This window comes from Bufo bufo, chromosome 2 (genome assembly GCF_905171765.1).
Source record: "Bufo bufo chromosome 2, aBufBuf1.1, whole genome shotgun sequence".
Lineage (NCBI taxonomy): Eukaryota > Metazoa > Chordata > Amphibia > Anura > Bufonidae > Bufo > Bufo bufo.
The window spans coordinates 325,070,418-325,094,540 of record NC_053390.1 but is presented as its reverse complement, the minus strand read 5'-3'; the positions used below and the strand labels follow the sequence as shown (position 1 = coordinate 325,094,540).

The following is a 24,123-nucleotide window of genomic DNA, read 5'->3' as shown; positions in this document are numbered from 1 at the left end:
TAGTGTGAAACTAGCCTAATTGAATCACTCATCCCCTTTCCTTTGTCTGTTTGCTGTGCTATAACTCTAAACAAAGGAGGAAGTTAAAGGGCCAGGACAGGAAGTAGAATACATGGACTGGCTTCAAAAAATTATATCCAAAAAACCATGCACCCGTTTTATGAAAAATAAATAAATAAGTAAATAAAAATTTGAATATTCACATATGGATGGTTAATATGTGATGAAAAAAAAAAACTTCATGATGTCCCTTTAAAGTTTTAAAGAGAGGTTCTGTAGCAGTTAGGGAGTGTACTACAGGGAATTTTATACTCTTTAGTATAAATTACAAAGAATATTAAATCACCTTAACAGTTCCATACCTTGTATTGAATGTACTTAGTTATTGTCCTTATGCTTTTATATAGTGAAGGAGCCTCTAATATGCTTTAAATTTACAGTAGGGGAGACAGTATTACATATATAATGCCTTCCTGAAAATTACATCCTAGAGGACACAGTGGCCAAAGAAGAGTCTATATTCACATCCTGGCTGCACATGGGTAACCAATTTTATTAAACTGAATGACTCTGCTTCAGCAGTGCCACTGAACAATAATGTATTTTTGAACATCTTTATTATTCCAGACTACTGTACATTCTATTCAGACTCATCTATTAATAAGAGGCCACAGTAACAACACATTTTTTTAATTTCCTAATATACACAAGTGGTACAATAAATCATGTTAAAAATATTCTTGCTGAAAAGTCCAAATCACTCAGTATTAAACTGCTCACAAGCAACTTCCTGACATCTGCATTCTAAATAAGCCGTTCTCAGGAGTCAAAGCTGTGAATAAATAGCTCCATTTTCGTACAGGAAAAAGTGATATGGACAAATCAATGCCAAGAGACATGAAACTTTTACTGGAAAAGAGAGAAGGATCCAACGTGTATATACAATGTTATAAGGCACATTAATTCTTGTTTTTCTGATTCATATTATAAATCTTGCAGCAGTTTGTATACTATCGTGATCATCTTCTGACATTCCATTCCTGGAATATCAAGTCTGCTTAAAGTACGAGCCAGTACGTCAGAAACTTCACTGGTAGCTTCCTGTGTCTGAGTCATCTGAGAGAAAGGAAACAAGCAACATTATCCTCAAACGACTTTTAATATTCCACAAACAAATATGCAGTGTGCTTTCCCAAATGCTAATAAGCCAAAATATGACCACAACACAAACTATGTTCATGTTTCCAATTATTCTTCCCAAAACAAGAACTGGCACCATACAATTTGATCAGATCTTGTCCTTTATTTTTGATACTAAAATCAAAGCATTGCAAAGAAACAGGAAAGATAAATATAGCAAAAAAAAACTAACAAATCTTTCATAGAATGGAATGTCATACAGTCCTGATCAAAAGTTTAAGACCACTTGAAAAATGGCGAAAAATCCTATTTAGCATGGCTGGATCTTAACAAGGTTCCAAGTAGAGCTTCAACATGCAACAAGAAGAAATGGGAGTTAGACAAAACATTTTTTGAGCATTCAATTTAATGAAAACAACAAATAAACTGAAACAGGCTGTTTTTCAGCTGATCAAAAGTTTAGGCCCACACCTCCAAAAAAACGAAACCCCCCCAAAACAGAAATCCAACTTCCAAACATGAACTCAGTAATGAGTAGCTCCGCCATTATTGTTTATCACTTCAAAAATTCGTTTCGGCATGCTTGATGCAATCGTTTCCATGAGGTGAGTGGGAACATTTCTCCAAGTGGTGAAGACGGCAGCACGAAGGCCATCTACTGTCTGGAACTGTTGTCCATTTTTGTAAACTTCCCTTGCCATCCATCCCCAAAGGTTCTTAATTGGATTTAGATCAGGGGAACACGCAGGATGGGCCAAAAGAGTGATGTTATTCTCCTGGAAGAAGTCCCTTGTCCTGCGGGCATTGTGTACTGTAGCGTTGTCCTGTTGAAAAACCCAGTCGTTACCACACAGACGAGGGCCCTCAGTCATGAGGAATGCTCTCTGCAACATCTGGACATAGCCAGCGGCCGTTTGCCGCCCCTGCACTTCCTGAAGCTCCATTGTTCCACTGAAGGAAAAAGCACCCCAGACCATTATGGCGCCCCCTCCACTGTGGCGTGTAGAAAACATCTCAGGTGGGATCTGCTTGTCATGCCAGTAACGTTGGAAACCATCAGGACCATCAAGGTTAAAAAAAAATTATCATCAGAGAATAAAACTTTCTTCCACCTTTGAATGTCCCATGTTTGGTGCTCTCTTGCAAAGTCCAAACGAGCAGTTCTGTGGCGTTCAAGGAGACGAGGTCTTTGAAGACTTTTTTTGTTTTTGAAGCCCTTCAGTCTCAGATGCTGTCTGATGGTTATGGGGCTGCAGTCAGCACCAGTAAGGGCCTTAATTTGGGTCGAGGATCGTCCAGTGTCTTGACGGACAGCCAATTGGATCCTCCGACTCTGCTGGTGAAATTTTTTTGGGTCTTCCACTTGACTTTTTTGTTCCATAACCCTCAGGATCATTTAAGAAATTCCAAATGACTGTCTTGCTGCGTCCCACCTCAGCATCGATGGTGCGCTGTAAGAGACCCTGCTTATGCAGTTCAACCCGACCACGTTCAAAAAGGGAGAGGTTTTTTGCCTTTGCCATCACAACGTGTGACTACCTGACAGAAAATGACAATGAATCCACATCTTTGCACAGATTTGGCCTTTTAAAGGCATGTGGTCCTAAACTTTTGATCAGCTGAAAAACTGCCTGTTTCAGTTTATTCGTTGTTTTCATTAAATTGAATGCTCAAAAAATGTTTTGTCTCACTCCCATTTCTTTTTGTTGCATGTTGAAGCTCTACTTGGAACCTTGTTAAGATTCAGCCATGCTAAATATGATTTTTTGCCATTTTTTCAAGTGGTCTTAAACTTTTGATCAGGACTGTATCAGTGAAGGCAGTCACTGACTTTTCTCCTTATATTTTATAATAGTGCAATGTCATATCAGTCTAGGCAGTCACTGACTTTTCTCCTTATATTTTATAATAGTGCAATGTTATATCAGTGTAGGCAGTCACTGACTTTTCTCCTTATATTTTATAATAGTGCAATATCACAGTCATTGACTTTTATCCTTATTATATTCTTATTATATTGGGGTGTAAGTCTCATGTTTTATTGCTGCCATTGAGAAAACAGAATAAAACAAAACAGCAAGAATCACTAGAAAGAAACTTAAACAGGTTGTCTGGTTTTCGGTGTGGGTCTGACTCCAGTCACCAGCCGCTGATCACCTGTTTGAAGAGACAGCAGCGCTTGCATGAGCGCTGCACTCTCTTCACTATTGAACTACTTGTCATCGATATTGCAGTGGCGGAGCAGTGGAATTACAACTGCTCCAGCCCACTGGACAAAGTAGCTGTAATTACATTGTTCCACTGCTGCAATTTCGTCAGTACACAGGTAAATAGTGAAGAGAATAGGTCATCAATATGAAAAAACCGGACATCTTGAATGTAATCTGTACAAGATACAGAAGCACAATATTTTAAAAAGAATTTCAGATAAGATACAATCTGTTGTAAAGAAAATGGTACATCCTCTAATAAGATCTGCTGGAGCACTTTAAGAAGAGTCTAAATATACATGAGGAGATTTCTTTTGCAGACCTAATTTTAAATATACATATCTCCCAAAAGTTCCATTGTCTGTGCTCAGAAATGTATTAGAATACTGTGGATATACTAATCAATAAGAAGATCCAAAACTTACATGGACAGTGGTAAATCAAGCTAAGACTATCGATGAACGAACTTGTGTTTTTCAAGTTCAGGTTCGGGTATTTGTGCAATTCCATTATGGATTCTGTTATCACGGAATATAACGGAATTCTATGACGGAATGTACCATGTAAGCAATTATTAAGAGGCATTCCGTCATAATAGAAGTCAATAGGCAGCATAACGGATCCGTCTGGTGTCCTGTAGACATCATCTTGCTAACTCACTGATGGGAAGTCATTATAATTTTTTGCCATGTAACTGATACAGTTGCAGCCCAGGCCCAGTCATTCTTCTATATGCCTGTAATCTCACATTACTGTAGTGCAAAAGCCCTTTTTGGGTAAGAAACTCATTGTTATTTTTCAATGAGTGCCCTATATTTACACACTGAGGTGTGTATCCTAAGAGGTTTTTATGTGGATCACTCGAGATGCACTTTAAGATCAGGCAGGCTGCAACTTTTAAAAGTTATGTGCGATATCGTTCATTTAGAAGATTGCTTAAAGGGAACCTGTCACCTGGATTTTGTGTATAGAGCTGAGGACATGGGTTGCTAGATGGCCGCTAGCACATCCGCAATACCCAGTCCCCATAGCTCTGTGTGCTTTTATTGTGTAAAAAATAACGATTTGATACATATGCAAATTAACCTGAGATGAGTCAGAGCTTGAAAATATGACTCTTCTCTGGTCACACAAGTAAGATATGACTCTTTTATGTTAATTTGCATATGTATCAAATTGTTTTACACAATAAAAGCACAGAGAGCTATGGGGACTGGGTATTGCGGATGTGCTAGCGGCCATCTAGCAACCCATGTCCCCAGTTCTATACACAAAATCCCGGTGACAGGTTCCCTTTAATGGTGGAAGGTCACCCACAAGTGAGTGTCATTCATTGGTTCAGTGAGCAATAATGGGCATTACCTTGCAGATTTATTACCAATAATACATTTACAACTCTATTGAGAACATCTCAAGACTAATTACTGGATTTGGAACATATATAAGTCTAATAGCTTTCTCCACTGGTATGAATTGGAATGTCTCTTTTCTTAAAGGTCCTTAAAAATTATACATTCTATTGAACAGATATACGGCAATCAGTGACACCATTTCGGGGTGCAAAAATATATCGATTAACTTTTCTTGGGTGATAATTGAAAAAAGCAGTTCTGCCACAGTTTTTTGTACTTTAAATTTACGACATTCACCATGTAGCATTATGTGACACCAAATATGTATATATATATTTTTTGTTATATATATATATATATATATATATATATATATACTTTTGCACAGCAATAGCATTTCATAAAAATATTTTTTTTTTATGGCCTTATTTCGATGTAGCTAAATGTGGCTTGTTTTTTGTGGGACGACATGTAGTTTTCATTGGTACCATTTTGGGATACCTGGGACTTATTGATTAAGATTTATTTTTTTGTGCAGAGGGAACAGGAAAAAGGTAATTCCGTTGGTATATATAGTTTTTTAGGGTTTTGTTTTAACTGTGTTTATGGGGTAGTTTAAATAGCATGGTAAATAGGCTGCCAAACGAGATGGCCGCTTGAGTGAAGAGCTCCTGCACCTCAGCGACTGCAATCTGGCCTGCTCGTCTCTATCCACCGCAAAAATATCATTCTCCCACCTTCCCAGATGCTCTACTCCTCTGCAGTCACAATGGGGAAAACGAGGAAACACCTGCAGAAGATGCAAGATGGGAATCTTGAAAACTACTTTGACTGGGGACGGTCTAAAGATGGCGCCGACGGAGCAGACAGGCCGGCACTAGGATCCCCCATCAGCGCGATGTCACCAGCGCTCACAGCCTGCTCACCCTCCCCACCGGTCTTACCAGGCAGCACTGACCTGCTGCATGTGTCTCCCCCATCACTTCCACCGACGCCGGAGGAGGCCAGAGTTTCGCGGCACACTACACAGGGGATCCAAGATGGCGCCCGTTCCCTGGCGCAGCAAGAACAGCCGATCAGCCTCCAACGCCAGCAATCGGTATATCCCAGTGGCCAACGGCAGCTGAGTGAGTACCCCTCTCACACTACTACACCCCTGGATCCCTTCCAATTACTCCCTACCTCAGATAAGCCAGTTACTGAGGACTCTCTCAAGAATATGCTTCTTGCCCTGAAATCTTCCCTGCAGGCAGATATAGCAGGGCTGATTAACCCCCTGTCTGCCAGGCTGCAAACCACCGAAGATAAGGTGCAGCATGTGGAGGTGAAAATGGGCGAATTTGCCGCATCCCAAAACGCCATAATTGATGCCCATAACGCCATGGCTGATGAGCTGGAGGCTATTAAATGGAAAATGGCGGACCTAGAAGATCGTTCCAGACGGAACAATGTAAAATTCAGGGGTATTCCTGAAGATGTAGCCCCACAGGATCTGCAAACATACCTGAAAGGGTTAATAAGGGCTCTCCTGCCACAGATACCAATCCCTGACATGATCATTGATTGATAGGGCTCACAGGCTTCCTAAACCTTCACACCTTGGCCCTAACATTCCGCGTGACACTCTAGCGCGTATTCATTTCTTTCATACCAAAGAGGCAATTATGGCTGCAGCAAGGAACAAGACTGCATTACCTGCTCCGTATCAGAAGATTAAACTATTCACAGACCTCTCCATGGTCACCCTCCGTCGACGCAGAGCACTTCAGCCTATTACGACTGCCCTCAGAGATAATGACTTTCCATACAAATGGGGCTATCCTCTAAAAATCCTCGTCCGCAAGAATGGACAAACGCACGCCATCAAGACCCTGGAAGAATGGAAGCAATTACTTCACCTCTGGCAGATTCCACTGTCCACTGGCAACGTGGGAGCTGACCCCACCACCATAGTCTCTGATGCTCCACTTACATTGGAGGGAGGACCCCCCCTTCAGGCGAGGTCTAATTAGCAGGAACTTCTGCAGTGGAGTTGAATAGCTCTGTTTATCACTTTGAGTCTTCCTGTGTTTTATGTTCGGGCGCTGAACCAGCAGAGTTTATGTCTAGGTGCAGGTCCCTCTGTCACCACTACCCTTTTGGTTTACTCCAATCTAGCATTGAACTTTCGCCCTGCCATCACCTAGGCGGGTATATCCATCCTGTTCAATACCTACTGAGTCGGATACTTAAGTCTTATTTGTTTGTTTGTTATTCTTCCCTCCCTCCTCCCTCTTTTCCCTATTGTTGAACCGTAAGTGCCAGCAATCTCTGTCTCATTGATATTGAATCCTAATACTGTGTTTCCACACTAAGGATTAAACTGGTAGTTCCCTCTTGACATCATGGGTCTTAAGATCATGTCCCTTAATGTTAAAAGCTTGAACTGTCCTCAGAAAAGGTCTTATTTGTGGAAAGAAGCTTTGGCAGCTAATGTTGATGTTCTGTGTATTCAGGAGACTCATCTACTACAAGCAGATGCTGACAGAGTGCGCCACCGCCTGTTTCCTGATATCCTGCATTCGCATTGTGACAAGAAAAAGAGAGGTACCCTGATCGCGGTGAAAAATACTGTCGCCTACACTCATATTAAGTCCAAAATTGACCCACAAGGTCGATATATTATCCTAGTTTGCTCCATTAACAGTATTGTATATACGCTGGTTAACCTATATGCCCCTAATTCACACCAGTTGGCTTTTTTACATAAACTTATGCGCAACGTGAACAGGCTTAAACAGGGGAAAGTGGTTGTATGCGGGGATTTCAATACTGTTCTGCACCCCAATATTGATTCCTCATTTTCCGCCAGGCGTTCGGATGCGGGAGTTGCCGCCTTCCTGCACTCTGAGGGCCTCACGGATGTGTGGAGAGCGCAGCACAGCCTTGAGAGAGACTATACCTTTTTCTCCCCGATACATTTATCCTACTCACGAATTGACATGTTTGTGGTAGATCACACAGCTTTACTTCATACTCTTTCCACTGACATCGGCCTTATCAAATGGTCTGACCATGCTCCAATTACTATTACCCTGGAGGAGCAGTTTCAGTACATTAGACCGCCTATTTGGAGAAATAACACTTTTGCCAAAATTATTGCCAATAGATTGGCTCCACTCCTCCCCTCCTTGATTCACCCTGACCAAACTGGGTTCGTGACTGGCCGACTAGCGTCTGACAACACTAGACGGATTGTGGACTTATTTAATTATGCCGAAATACATGACCTCCCAATGCTCGCGATCACACTAGATGCAGAAAAGGTATTTGACCGCCTGCATTGGGATTACACATTCTCTACTCTCCGTCAGATGGGTTTTTCAGGGCAGATTCTGCAGACTATCCATAGCTTATATTCCTCTCCATCCACGAAGGTCTGGGTTAATGGTGCGGTATCGAGTCCGTTTGAAATTACTAATGGAACCAGACAGGGCTGCCCCTTGTCCCCTCTATTGTTCATCCTGGCATTGGAACCCCTGGCACAGTCCATAAGAAACTCACCTTTAATAACCGGAATGGAAATAGGAAGTAGATCCCATAAAATCACACTCTATGCGGATGACATCATCCTCACGTTAACCAACCCCAGTAATTCGTTAGACGCTGCTCTATCTACTATCTCACAATATGGGTCTCTTTCCTACTATAAAATTAACAGAGCCAAGTCTCAGGCTTTACCTATCAATATTCCGCCAGCTGAAGTTGCCTCCTTGAAATCTTCCCATGACTTAGACAAGATCCCATACTTAGGTGTTAAGATAACCTCTCCTTGTTCCTTGCTTTATAGCAGAAACTACCTCCCCCTTCTTGATACCATGCTGAGGGACCTTAGCAGCTTCTCTATGAAGGCTTTATCCTGGGTGGGTAGAGTGGCATCATTTCAAATGATGACCCTTCCCAAATTTATTTACATATTTCGAGCCCTCCCAATCCCGATCCCTATGACTTTTTTAAAAAAAAAGCACAGATGACCCTGGGTAAGTACATTTGGGGTCCGACCAAACCTAGAGTAGCACGGGCATTATTATCCAAAAAGAAACAAGTTGGCGGACTAGGCCTTCCAGACATTAGAGATTATTTTCAAGCAATATCACTCTCTTTTGCCCGAGAATGGTGGTCCCCGGATGACAAAAAGGCCTGGATCCAAATTGAACAACACACTATAAAGCGAGCTTCATTGAAGGATTACCTGATCCAGCTATTGTGGAACCCATCCCAGCCGAGTGGAGACTTATTGACGATAAGACTAGTCAGCAGCCTGTGGTCTTCCATACATAAGATACAAAGGGATTCGGTAGCCACCCTTCTCTCACAAGCCACTATAGGAACAATGGAACTAACCATCCCTGACATTAACTTGGCGGTCTGGCGGGAGAGAGGGATTACTTCTATCTCCCAGATTTTGTCAAATGGCTGTCTCCTCCCCTTTGATTCTATCCACCGCCTGTTCACGTTGCCGCATACAGAATTCTATAACTTTCTTAGAATTAGACATTTCATTGCTAAGATTACACAAAATCCACCCTCAATAAACTCCGATATATGGAGACTATTCCAGTCCCCGTCCCTTTTTAAAAAACATACTACGCGTTATGTGTATGATGTTTTAGGGGAAAAAGCCACTTTTGCCAAAACTTTACCCATCAAAAAATTTGAAACAGAATTGGGGGACACCTTTCTAGATGAGCATTGGTCTCAAGCTATCAGATTCCTAACCTCCAATTTCAAATGTGTCTCCCACTATGAAGCAAGGCTGAAGACCCTCCTGCACTGGTACTTCACTCCACAGAGACTGAGCAGAATCTACCCTTCATCCTCCCCCAACTGTTGGAGGGAATGCGGGGCTAGAGGCTCGTTACTCCATATCTTATGGACATGCCCCGTACTCACCCCCTACTGGCGCAGTGTTTTTGACCTGATCACGGGGATAACCTCCCAGGTTGTTGACCCCCGCCCTGAACTAGCTCTTTTGTTTTTGGGTATACACAATATCCCCCTAGAATACAGGAAATTAGTTGGACACATCTTACTTAGTGCTAAATTGATTATTACACGCTACTGGAAACAAACAGTTTCACCAACCATAGCAGAAGTTATATTAGAGGTTAACAAGTCTTGTAGATATGAAAGTCTAGTGCCTTTCACGATTATTCCTCTGAAGTCTAGGCTACTCACTTGGAGCCCATGGCTCAATAACTCTAATTACTCCCCCTGAGCAATAGGAGATTCACAGGCCTGGATTGAAACTAAAGCGTAGAAACATTAGTAAAGCGGGAAGGGCCCTTCGAACTAAGACAAATAGAGATTGGACTACCTCGCCACCCCTTCTTTCCCTCCCTGGTCTTCCCTCCCCCCCTTTTACCTTTTTGATATTACGGTCCAATGGTTACGGACCTTATTTACTTACTATGCAGAACATTGATGTATCCAATTGTCCTACCAAATGGCCTATTGTATAGGCATATATTGTTATGCTTTCCAATTTTGCGAACTTTGGCTGGATTTGCCAACCTTTGAAAATACCAATAAAAATGATTTACTCTAAATAGCATGGTATCTTTTTTTAACTTGTTTGATAGAAAAATAAAAATTGCTAAATAAAAACTTATACAAGAACAAATAACACAAACAAGGCAATAAGGCTTTGAGATTATTATCAATAATGTGATGTAAAAGCATCATCCAGAGTACAAAAACACACTTATAGAAAAAGCCGCTGGCAGCTATATACAGTGCATTTGAAAAATCTTCAGACTCTAACTTTTCACATTTTGTTTTGTTGCGGCTTTGCGTTAAAATAAAAAATATAATATAATAAAATATCAATCTGAGCTGAACACAGCATAATAAAAAACTGAATTTTAGAACTTTTTGCAAATGTATTAAAAGGAAAAACTAAAATTTTGCATGGACATAAGTATTCAGACCCTTTGCTAGGACACTGAAATTTAGTTTTGCCCCCCCCCCCCACATTTCTCTTGATCATCTTTGACATGTTTCTACACCTTGATTGGAGTTTATCATTTAGTTGATTGGACATGACTTTGTAAGACACACCCTGTCTATATAAGGTCTTACAGCTGACTTGCGTATCTGAGCAAAATCAAGCCATGAGGAGGAAAAAACTGCCTATAAGACTCAGCGATAGGATTGTGTGGAGACATAGGTCTAGAGAAGTGTATAAAAATGTCTGCAGCTCTGAAAGTTCCCTAAGTGTTATGTCTGGAGGACACCAGGAACTGCTGATCACCTGCCCAATACCAGTGAAGCATAGTAGTGGCAGCATCATGCTGTGGTGGGTGTTTTTCAGTGCCTGGGATAGGGAGACTGGTTAGGGTTAAGGGAAAGCTGAATGGAAAAAAGTACTGATATATTCTTAATGAAAACCTGATCCAGAGTGCTCTGGATCTCATACTGGGCTGAAAACCTTCCAACAATACAATGGCCCCAAGCATATAGCCAACAAAACACAAGAGTGGCTTAGGGACAACTCTGTGAATGTCCTTTAGTGGCCCAGCCAAAGCCCTGACTTGAACCCAAACGAACATCTCTAGAGAGACCTGAAAACTTGCTGTCCACCAACAGTCCAAATCCAACCGGTCAGTGCTTGAAAGGATTTGAAGAGAACAATCTAGGTGTGCAGATTTTAGATCATCATACCAAAGATGACCGGAGGCTCTAATCACTGCCAAAGATAAGTACAGAGTAAAGAGTCTGAATACTTATGTGAATGCAAGATTTTAGTTTTTCTTTTCAATAAATTAGCAAAGCTTTCGAACCATCATTTTCACTTTGTCATTTATGGGGTATTGCGTGCAGAATGATGTGAAAAAATAACTTTTATTTTTATTTTATTTTAGCACAAGGCCTCAACATAATAAAATGTTAAAAAGTGAAAGGTTCTGAAGACTTTCTGAACGCAAAATAAAAACAAAAAAAAGACCTAAAAGAAGAGAAGGTGAATTATAGCTATAACAATAGCTAATGTAGAAAATGATTGCTGAAATCCCTGTATATTAAAGAGTCAGAGGTTAGGCATACCACAAACCATACAACTGCTGAAATTTACCTTGATGGCCTTGATTTTAATAGACTATTTTATATTATGGCAGTATAATGTTCACTAAATTCCTCCACTTAGAAACAGAAGGCGGATGCGCTGCCATCCACTCCATCGCAATTGCTTTCCTTGCAAAGAAAACAACACCTAGCAAACATAGCTCCAGGTATCGGGGAACCAACCTGCCTAATACTTTAGCAAGGGGCTCTGTTATCTCTGACAAGTAGACCCAAATAACACTGGTAAATACCTTATAGCTGCATCAACCTGTTGTTGGCAGCTGGAGAAGCAACACACTATCTTTTTTATAGTTGTGTGTTTTTTAATTTTACAAAACAAAACCATGTTTTATATAAAAATATTTTTAATATATATTTTAATAAACTGTATTAAACTTACATTATTATTTTTTAGTCCCACTTGGGGATATCGCAAGCTGTGTTGATACACTGCTGCGGACATGAAAAAAAATTCTGAAGCTCACAGATAATGCCTATACAAGCGTTACTGAAACCTCTTTTGATGCTTCGTTGAGAATTGATGACTGATTACGTCTAAAGGATTTTTTTCAAGTTCCGTTAATTACATAATTACTACTAGCCACTGTTTCCAATAGCTGAAATACTTATTACACATTAACACTTACATAAGAAACACAGTCCTTGGCCACACTATGCCACTCGGGACAGAACACAAGGAAAGTGGCACACAGATGTCTAATCAACTGCAGAGTAGTTGGATGCCATGTATCCGGTTTATTTTCTTGAACGAATAATTTGTGAAACGACATGGCACATATGGTTGAACTTCTCCGGAGTGACACCAAGCATTCATAAACAGCTTTAGCTTCAACCTAAGGAAAATAAAATTTTACAATGCTTCATTTGTATTAATGAAACATAATGAGCTTCAGTGATATGAGGACCTCAAGCATGTAGACATCTCTAGAAGAAACTGTGGTAACTAGCTCCTTCCAAATGAGGGATTAGTGACTGATGAAATCCACGTTAGAAAGTCAGCAGACCATTCACTTCTAGAAGGAAAGGCAGATTTTAGGCATAAATGCACATGAGTTGACATTTAACTCTGAAAAGGCAAAAAGTGAAGGCCGGGCATTTTTTGTCTACAATTAAGCTGTCAGGGAATTTAGCCAAAAAGATTTTTTTCCTACATGAAGAAACTGATGAAAGGGCCATTATGATTTGCAAGCTCGTAACCCGAAAATAGGAGAGTATCAGGAAAATGATTTACTGAATACAAGGCATACAGTAAATGTAATGTTTGATAATTTATTTATATGTGTAATAAATTATTATATCATTATTAGACACAATCCACGGGACACATAAAATAGTGGTATTATGTACAAGAAGTGGACTTAACTTAAGCAACTAGCATCTTAAAGACATTTTCAAATACTTGAAATAGCAATTCTGGAGACTATTTTTTTGGAATGCTATGTTGTGTCATTCGGCCGGGAAATATGAATGAATTGATGACTGGGTGCTACCATTCCCCTTGTCAAAGGCAACCTACACTGTCTGTCACTCTAAGCGCGGAGGAAAACAAGAGGCATGGAACAAGATTGACTTCCAAGAAAATATGCTCCAGGATTGTTACTTCATGAGAAATATAAGTATTTACAAAAGCAAACCCAGCAGCAGGCCTGATGGATCGTATATAACAGAAACGCCTTGACCATGGAATTGTAGATTTTCTTTTGGACAGGACTATTGTAACTGTATAGTATATACAGACTGGCAAACTTGTTTTTTAATCCAAACACAAATTTCCATTAAAAAAGTAATATAAATACCTCTCTGTTCACGTATAATACCAATAACAATGTTGTGGACCAAGAAAGTGATTGCACAACTCAACCAACTCACCCTTTGGAAAGCAAGGAATGTATGGAGCTGCATGTCCCTGAGCTGCTTACTTTACTTGCTTACTAATTTCATTTGAGTATATCTAATGTAAAAATGCAAATAAATAGAGTTTACTGAATAGTGTACTTACTAAATTAACAGACAACATGGGTGGTCCACAGAATTAAAGGGGTTATCCGAGTTAATAAAATAAATTAAAGAAAAACACTTAAAATCCATCAGGATATACATATAATTTGGTTAAGCTTGATTTCATCAAGTTAAAATCCATATTTGCACCTTTTCATGGTTCTGACATTGCTTTGTTTACATGCTGCAGTACAAGGTGAGGGGGAGTGTACCAACAAAGCCTGAGCTCTGCCTCATGAATATTTCTGGGCGTGAACAACCTGACCTTCCCCGCCCCCTGCTCTGCACTTTGCATAAAAATAAATAAATACACACACAGGGCAGAAGATCTTCCTGTCACATTGCAGCTGCACAGTGTAAGTTATGTTATTTTACATACATTTCTTTCATGTTTGGTTTTGTTTCTAGTCTAAAAATGTTCTGTTATTACAGTATATCAAGGAGGACGTATTTGCACTAATTCCAAATTCCGTCACCATAGAAAATGAATGGGTCCGCACCCGTTCCGCAAAATTGCAGAACAAATGTGGACCCATTTGCGGATGTGTGAATGGAGCCTAAGGCTACTTTCACACTAGAGGCAGGATCGATCCAACAGGCTGTTCACCCTGTCGGATCCGGCCAGCCGCTATTTTGCCGTGCCGCTGGACTGCCGCTCTGTCCCCATTGACTATAAAGGGGACGGTGGTGGAGCTATGGCGCAGCATGGCAGTGCACAGCGAGCGGCCACTTGACTAAAAGTCCTGGATTTTCGACTTTTTATGGTACTTTCACACTAGCGTTAGTGTGATCCGGCAGGCAGTTCCATCGTCGGAGCTGCCCGCCGGATCCGCCAATCAGTGTGACAACTGACAGCATTTGTAGACGGATCCAGGTGTGGATCCATCTAGAAATGCATTGCAATAACGGATCCGTCTATCCGCTTGTCAAGCGGATGGACGGATGCCTCTTGCAGTCTTTTTCACAGTTTTCATGTTCTGTGCATGCGGAGACCGGAAGGACGGATCCGTCTATCCGCTTGTCATGTGGATGGACGGATCCCTCTGTCAGTCTTTTTCACATTTTTCATGTTCTGTGCATGCGTAGACCGGAAGGACGGATCCGTCCTTCAGTTGTTTTGTAACGCCGGATCCGCACGGCAGCTCCGTCGTCGGAGCTGCGTGCCTGCTGGATCCGCCGATCAGTGTGACATGTGACAGCATTTGTAGACGGATCCAGGTGCGGATCCGTCTAGAAATGAATTGCAATAACGGATCCGTCCAGCGGCACCGTCAAATAGCGGCAGGGCGGATCCGACAGGGTGAACAGCCTGTCGGATACGTCCTGCCGCTAGTGTGAAAATATCATTAGCATTATCTGTATCTAAGCAATATCTATATTATTCAAATATATATTCAATATAGATATTGCTTAGATAAATCCATATATTGGCGGCAGATAAGGATTTTATATAGCTGAATAATGATGATGATGATGATGATCATAATAATGATGGCCAATAATTTATTTATATTTCCCAGGGGGTGTTGAATGTGTACTAGTGTGTGTGGGGGGGGGGGGACCAGGGCTGTAATAACAATCCCCAGATGCAGAGGGGAACGTTTACAAACTGCCACCTCTAGTCCCAGTGAATGCAGGAGGGACAAACTTACCCTGTGCTGCTGGAGAAGAGATCACCTTGGTATGTACTGCACATGAGTGATCGCATAGCAGAGCCGAGGCAGTGACAAGAGCTGGAGGGGGGAGGGCACCAGAGGCTCTGACGTCTCGTTTACAGAGCCTGGGCTGAGAAGCTTGTAAACAAAACGTCACCAGCAGAGCAGGGTTACTGACGTCAGGTGTAACATGACCCTGAACTGAACTGGCCAAACAGTGATAGATAGGTGATGAAAGTGATTTTAAGAATCTTTCACTGGTCTACAATAAATGCAATTAGAATAGATTTATTTAAGTCGGATAACCCCTTTAACAGATTCACGTCAGTGCTGGCAAACACTAACATCTATAACTACTTTTACCAAGGCTCTCATCCACATACTTACAATCCACAAACAGCATGAATGTGACTATTTCAGCTTTTGAATTTAGCTTGGAAGGAAGTTCTGGATTTGGACACAACCAATACTCAATGAAATATCTCCTCCACTTCCTAGTGGCAATGTTATCTTTCCACCCTAAATAACACCTTTTTACTACAACTGGAAAAAGGGGTTACAAAAAATCCAAAACAAGTTAATTGCTTGGATTTAAGTTTAATACATTACATTAATTGCAGATATCTTACATACTATTGTACCAGTGAATTGCTATTTACACTTGGAGGAATTTCACATTTTTGTACCAAACACAGGCTGATTTACAGCACAACCTACCATTGTTCTACCTCTGCTTTGGCTCTCATTGCATGGATTGTAGTAAAATGCCAAAAGCCACAGCAGGTCGTCTGAAATTTCAGGGTCTGACGTCAACAGCTGCTCTGCTGCAATGTCCACCCATCCTCCTAAACGGATTAGCAAAAACCAGGATTGAAAGACATTCTCGTGAGATCTGGAAAAGAATCAAATGAGTCACTACAGTATGTAAAACAAATATAAAAGAATATTAGAAAAACAATTATATTTCTTCTTGATCCAACGGTCTCCACAAAACACAGATAAGACATTAAATCAGGCTAACACAAACTGATCAGGCAGTTAGCATACTTTAGGTATTATATTATCGAACACAATAAGGTAGTAAAAAAAGGTTATAAAAATGTTTTCTATATCCAATATTCAATTTTATTTGATTTTAAATATTTCAAGCCCACCACTGTGTTACATTTTCACCCAACTATACCACTATCATTGGCAATTAAAGCATTTATCGAGTTAGAAGGGATTTCAATCTGAAAGCTACTATTTATCATCATAAGAATTCTATACCAATAAATAGGCTTGAGCGAATAGACCTTCGGATCATAGATCTGAAGTTGATTTGTTCAAATACTTTGGTGTTAACGCTTTTTCCGTACATCATTAAAATATATTGGTTCTGTAGAGCCAATTCTTTGTCTCTCCCGAAGTCCCGCAAGACTTCGGTGATTTACTACTGTATTCCTATCTGTGCCTTTAATAACAATTTAAAACAGGAAACAGAGGTGGGCTTTGGTACAAGCTGGTACCTCTCACCAAAGCCCACTTCGGATTGTAAATTGTTATTAAAGACGCAGATATGAATACAGTAGTAATTCACCGAAGTAATGCGCGACTTTAGGCGAGACAAACTTTGGCTCCACTGAGCCAATACATTTTAATGCTTTATGGAAACAGCATTAAAATCGAGATATTTGAATGGATTGACTTGATCTGAAGGTTGATTCGCTCAAGCCAACCAATAAATATGAAGCTTGGGGCACCGCCAAATCATATCGTGCCTTAACAAACTTGTGTTCCATCAAATCTATTAAGGCGTTTTGGGGAGAGATATACATTATATACATATATTATGAATATTAATAGAAACAGGTGTGAAGGAGATCTCTGAGGGAGATATTACAAAATACTTTTGGCATTAATTTCAAAGCATTAGTCCATATTTCATGAGATAGAGAAACAGGCATTTTACGCCATAGCTCAATATAGTACTCTGTTTTTTTTAGCTGTATTCATCACACTGATCTGAGATTATAATCTAGATTATAATTTTGTCCCGGTTCCAGATCTAATAAAATCTCAAACAACTCATGATATACTAATTTAAAGCGTGGATCCTTAATCAGGAATCTTGGGTTATCATATACAGTGGGGGAAATAATTATTTGACCCCTCACTGATTTTGTAAGTTTGTCCAATGACAAAGAAATGAAAAGTCTCAGAACAGTATCATTTCAATGGTAGGTTTATTGTAACAGTGGCAGATAGCACATCAAAAGGAAAATCGAAAAAATAACTTTAAATAAAAGATAGCAACTGATTTGCATTTCATTGAGTGAAATAAGTATTTGAACCCTCTAACAAAAAAAGACTTAATACTTGGTGGAAAAACCCTTGTTTGCAAGCACAGAGGTCAAACGTTTCTTGTAATTGATGACCAAGTTTGCGCACATTTTAGGAGGAATGTTGGTCCACTCCTCTTTGCAGATCATCTCTAAATCCCTAAGGTTTCGAGGCTGTCTCTGTGCAACTCTGAGCTTGAGCTCCCTCCATAGGTTTTCGATTGGATTAAGGTCCGGAGACTGACTAGGCCACTCCATGACCTTAATGTGCTTCTTCTTGAGCCACTCCTTTGTTGCCTTTGCTGTATGTTTTGGGTCATTGTCGTGCTGGAACACCCATCCACGACCCATTTTCAGTTTCCTGGCAGAGGGAAGGAGGTTGTCGCTCAGGATTTCACGATACATGGCTCCGTCCATTTTCCCGTTTATGCGAATAAGTTGTCCTGTGCCCTTAGCAGAAAAACACCCCCAAAGCAAAATGTTTCCACCCCCATGCTTGACGGTGGGGACGGTGTTTTGGGGGTCATAGGCAGCATTTTTCTTCCTCCAAACACAGCGAGTTGAGTTAATGCCAAAGAGCTCTATTTTGGTCTCATCAGACCACAGCACCTTCTCCCAGTCACTCTCTGAATCATTCAGGTGTTCATTGGCAAACTTCAGACGGGCCTGCACATGTGCCTTCCTGAGCAGGGGGACCTTGCGAGCCCTGCAGGATTTTAATCCATTGCGGTGTAATGTGTTTCCAATGGTTTTCTTGGTGACTGTGGTCCCTGCTAATTTGAGGTCATTAACTAACTCCTCCCGTGTAGTTCTAGGATGCTTTTTCACCTTTCTCAGAACCATTGACACCCCACGAGGTGAGATCTTGCGTGGAGCCCCAGAGCGAGGTCGATTGATGGTCATTTTGTGCTCCTTCCATTTTCGAACAATCGCACCAACAGTTGTCACCTTCTCTCCCAGCTTCTTGCTAATGGTTTTGTAGCCCATTCCAGCCTTGTGCAGGTCTACAATTTTGTCTCTGACATCCTTGGACAGCTCTTTGGTCTTTCCCATGTTGGAGAGTTTGGAGTCTGCTTGATTGATTGATTCTGTGGACAGGTGTCTTTTATACAGGTGACTAGTTAAGACAGGTGTCCTTAATGAGGGTGACTAATTGAGTAGAAGTGTCTAACCACTCTGTGGGAGCCAGAACTCTTAATGGTTGGTAGGGGTTCAAATACTTATTTCACTCAATGAAATGCAAATCAGTTGCTATCTTTTATTTAAAGTTATTTTTTCGATTTTCCTTTTGATGTGCTATCTGCCACTGTTACAATAAACCTACCATTGAAATGATACTGTTCTGAGACTTTTCATTTCTTTGTCATTGGACAAACTTACAAAATCAGTGAGGGGTCAAATAATTATTTCCGCCACTGTACCTGTAAATACCATAGAACCATCTACAGTACGTGTCAGGTCCAATCATGCCCCAATTTTTCGCTAGAGTGCCCTAAGTGTTTTCTCATTTCACAGTCTTGTTTTCCTATCATGCATGTTAGCATACAGTAGGCACTTTAGGAGTTAAAGGGGTTGTCTGAGATGACGTATAATCTTGGACAACCCCAAGAATAACAAATTAAAAACACAAGTGATACCAGTGTCTCCAGTACCGTTCCCTGTGGTGCTGGTCCGGTCCTCCTCGGGCTGTTGGTTGACAAACAGCAGCAGTAATGTGACAAACAGCTACAGAACAGTGATTGGCTACATCTGAATTCTCCATGCACGTCTCCACAGCTGTTTGTAAACTGAACCAGCGCCAACAACATTGAAGAAACAGGTGATTAGGACTTTTAAGTTATTCTATGGGTTGTCTGAGATTTTTAATCGACTTGGACAATCTCTTTAATAACTTATGACTCAACCGAATTAACTCCCCAACTTACTGTATTTTTCACCCTATAAGACGCACTTTCCTTCCCCCCCAAAATTGGGGGGGAAATAGCAGTGAATCTTATGGGGCGAATGCTGCAACCATCCGGTGAATATGCTGAGAGGGAAGAGGGGCTGGGGGCCGGCATCTGTTTCTGTAATGGCAGCGGGGACCGGTGCAGTCACTGTATTCTACTACATCGGACCCCGCTCTCTGTAGTATACGGTAATCATATCTAACTTGTGGCTATTGTTTAAAGTGTACTACTTACAACTGACTTCTTGGCAGTCAGGAGGCCGGGCGGGCGGGCGCTCGTAGCGTAGCTCACTATGCTCACTACGCCTGCTTCATTCATAAAGTGGGCGGCGCATGCACAGTGAGCGTAGTGAGCTACGCTACGAGCGCCCGTCTGCCCGACTGCCAAGAAGTTAGTTGTAAGTAGTACAGCGCTAGATTTAAGATGATTGGAATACTTTAAACAATAGCCACAAGTTAGATATGATTACCGTATACTACAGAAAGAGGGGCCCGGTGTAGTAGAATACAGTGACTGCACCGGACCCCGCTGCCATTACAGAAACAGATGCCGGCCCCCATTCACTACACAGGGACACTGTTATGGGGGATCTGTGGATGACATTAGATAAGATGCTATATATGTGTCATCCACAGATGCCCCCACAATGATCCCCCATAACAGTGCCATCCACAGATGCCCCCATAACAGTGCCATCCACAGATACCCCCATAACAGTGCCATCCACAGATGCCCCTATAACAGTGCCATCCACAGATGCCCCCATAACAGTGTCATCCACAGATGCCCCCATAACAGTGTCATCCACAGATGCCCTCATAACAGTGCCATCCACAGATCCCCCATAATAGTGTCATCCACAGACCACCATTACGGTAGTTCAAAACCCACCAAAAGCATACCTTTTGGTTCAAATTTTTTTTCTTATTATTTTCCTCCTCAAAAACCCAGGTGCGTCTTATGGGCAGGTGCATCTTATAGGGCGAAAAATACGGTATTCATTGGGAAGCCCTACCGACACAATAGACAATAATAGAATATGCATGCTTCATAGGAGGGGTTCCCCTACAGAAACACCTATCGATGGGAAAAAACTTTTTAACGGTTGTAAGTTTTGGGCATTTACATTTTGTTGCATTCTAAAAGTCAATGTTCCCATAAAACAAACATGGGCAAAATAAGGAAAGATAGCAGAGTTGATCAATTTAATATAGTTGGTTCAACCAATCAATTTACCTAATTTACAAGCAGTAATGTCTGTACATGAATAGTAGGGAGAAGAATTAAGAAAGCCAGGATCTTTTGGCTTTTTTTTTTACGTCATTACTGGAGTGTGGTGGCATATACTATATGTGTAGCTACGACAAACTGACTTGGTCACAGATATCCTTCTACTCCACTACAGTATGTCCTCAACTAGCTCCCCTTGCTGCATCATTCTGCACTCTATACCTGAGCTGGCTCAGATACTAGCCGGTTCATGCAGCTGTATTTATATTCTCATTGCCAATTAAATGAACTGGTTGCATGGCCAAATAAGCATCATTTACCTATTGTGTCTCTCCTATTAAATTTTGATTGTAATTTCCTATCTCCTTTTGTCCCATTGTTTATTCATCTGTTTTCATTAGTTGTTGGATCCCTAACTGTAAAACAGCTGTTAAAGGAAATGTATTACCTGTATAAACCAGATAATGGCAAATATTGTTTTTTCTAAAATGTTTTTATTTTATGACCGACTATTTTCTGTACATGTTTACGAGGACAGCCATCTTGCTTGAGCTACTATTAACAGTATTTAGGCGTCACAGACACAATAGTCTGGAAGGGGCTCATTAATGTCTATAGGCGTGTTTATACAGAGGAGATTGTGAGCTGTGACCATCACCTTTCATTGTGAATATTGGATACTGTGTTATTTCTACAGAGATGTTACCTTTGTAATCCTGCCTTTAATTATTATGACATGACTGCTGAATAAAGTGCTCTCTGCAGAAAAGGAAGTTAACTAAACTAAATTAAAAAACCACCAAAAATACTTTAAAAATGTTAAACATAAACATTTGATTTACATGTTACACATCTGTCCAGGGTCTGGGTTCTGCTTTATTTTTCCATTCATATAAATGCTTGTTTTTTGTGGGACAAGTTGCACTTTCTAATGGCATAATTTAATATTGCATACAATGTAATGGAGAGGTGGGAAAAATTCCAAATGGGGTGGAATTAGGAAAAAATGCTGCCAAGCGCACATGTAACAGGTCAGTCAGTTTCGTAGGTACAAATCTGCTGACAGATGCCCTTTAAATGCCAGACTTTCACTGTACATGTACAGCATGTATTAAGTTTCTAAAAAACAATAGGAGCTGCAACATTAAGAATGTAAATAAAATGAATGAGTAAAGATAAGCTGTGTGTTATAGAAGAGATGTATTGGGAATTTTCCTCCTAACAAAATAATGGATTATTTTTACACGGAGGAATTATTATTTTGTTAAGAACATGGCATAAATGCGTAGGTAATCCTGAAAAACAAAATTGATTTAAGGATGTTCTTGTTCAAACTCTCTTTAAAAGGTCAGGTATCAAGAGTCTTTTCTCAAAACACAACTACAGCCATCTCCAAGATGAAAGCTACGTACTGCAAAACCATATGTGTTTAACAGCAGCGTACACAGATCACATAGGGCCCCAGACCAAAACTACGACCACACAGTCAGGTTTCCTAATGCAGTTTTGGAAGCCAAAATCAGGAGTAGATCGTATCAGGAGGGAAAATATAAAGGACAGACACAACTTCTCCTCATTTTAATCCACTCCTGTTTTTTGGCTTCCAAAACTGAATGCAGAAACCTGACCATGTGGCCATACTATTAGTATGGGCCCCCTGCTGTACCCAATTTCCCCTGTACGCATGCATCAATCACTCCTAGGCAATGCAGAATGCACAGAGCAACTCCCTGGATTTCTGATGAATTTACATTTTGTGTTTATTAAGGGGAAGAAATTGAAAAATTATAATTACGTAAAAAGTTTACCTTTGGATTCAACTACTTTATCTGACTTCTGTGTCAGTTAGGTGGAATCAATGCTTCATAAATACATTCAATGTAAAAAAAATAAAACATAATGCACCTAGATAGAAATGTCCAACTGGCATTTTTCAGCAGGATAATCCTCACCCACACGCAGCAATGGTTGCACACTTCCTTGGCCTGCCGGTTGCCAGATTTATTGCCAATAGAGCTGGGATATCAGCTTCTGCAACCTGCAGGATCTACAGGCCGAACTGCAACATCTGTGGGCAAATGTGCCCCAGGATACTATATGGAACCTGTATGCCTCTATACCAAACCATATCTCATCTTGTATCCAGGCTACAGGCAGCCCAACAGGGTACGTAGAGCCTCCTTTCAATTCTACGGTTTTCCTAATAAATGCATCCTTTTGCTCTATTATTGTAATCACCTACATGCAGTATATTATCATTACATTCACACATAGAAAGTTTCATTCCATTCCAACAACTGCTTCTTGGAGCGTTATTGTGTATACTAAATATAAAGTGTACAAATATACTAAACATGATGGAATACCTCTCTTCACTGTCCACACTTCTTAACAATTTCACAATGGTATGCAAATGTTGAATGCAGGTATTGGGTGCCAGTCCTAGAATAAAATACACACATATTACATTTTATACTACTTATGAATAACCGTCACAACTTTATGTGACTTTGCTATATTATTTCATAACTGCTTCTTGCCTCATGATAACTAGAAGTTAGTCACCAACTAGTGGCAAATATGCACCAGCCAGAACATCAATGTACTGCACATAATGTGCGACCCCATAAAAGCCTTACTCTTACTAACCTTTCCCCCACATCACGTGTCCTGCCTGCTGTACTGGGCTCTTATACAGAAAGATCAATGTTGTTCTGAAATTGTGACGTCTTTTCTCTTCATGGCAACCTGACACTTGTGACTCAGGTCATAAGGACCTCTATCTAACTTCCTAATCAATTCTACCCTTCCTATAGCTGCCATTTCTGTATCAATATCCAGTTTTCTAAACTTCTCACTGTCACTAGTTCCTGGTGTTTTATGTCTGTTTATTTGTCACATTGCTTTGGCTTGTCTTCCTGGTTTGACTTCTGGTATAGTGCTATAGGTTGGCTTCATGCACAAATACGGCTACCTTCCAAGTGCATTCTGCATTTTCTCATTCCCATCAGCATAAAGACTAACAGAAGCAATAGGGACATTTCTATCATTTTTGGAATGGTCACATGGATCCGCAAAAAATTAAAAATGTGTGCATGACCCCATTGAAGTAAATAGGTCAGTGTGCTATCCACAAAAGATGCGGA

The 24,123-nt window shown here is 40.6% G+C and overlaps 1 protein-coding gene across 4 annotated transcripts in view; it reads right to left on the bottom strand.

Annotated features, from left to right (window-relative positions):
* Positions 1-674: 674 nt before the first annotated feature.
* Positions 675-24,123, bottom strand: part of FANCC (FA complementation group C) — a 232,816-nt gene continuing 209,367 nt past the window's right edge. For all 4 annotated transcript variants that reach the window (XM_040416994.1, XM_040416993.1, XM_040416992.1 and 1 more), the window contains exons 12-15: positions 23,344-23,419; positions 16,195-16,369; positions 12,451-12,657; positions 675-1,116 (exon numbers count right to left, since the gene is read on the bottom strand). In XM_040416994.1, the coding sequence (XP_040272928.1) occupies positions 985-1,116; positions 12,451-12,657; positions 16,195-16,369; positions 23,344-23,419 (590 nt within the window). In that variant the 3' untranslated portion in view covers positions 675-984. The remainder of the gene's footprint in view (positions 1,117-12,450; positions 12,658-16,194; positions 16,370-23,343; positions 23,420-24,123) is intronic.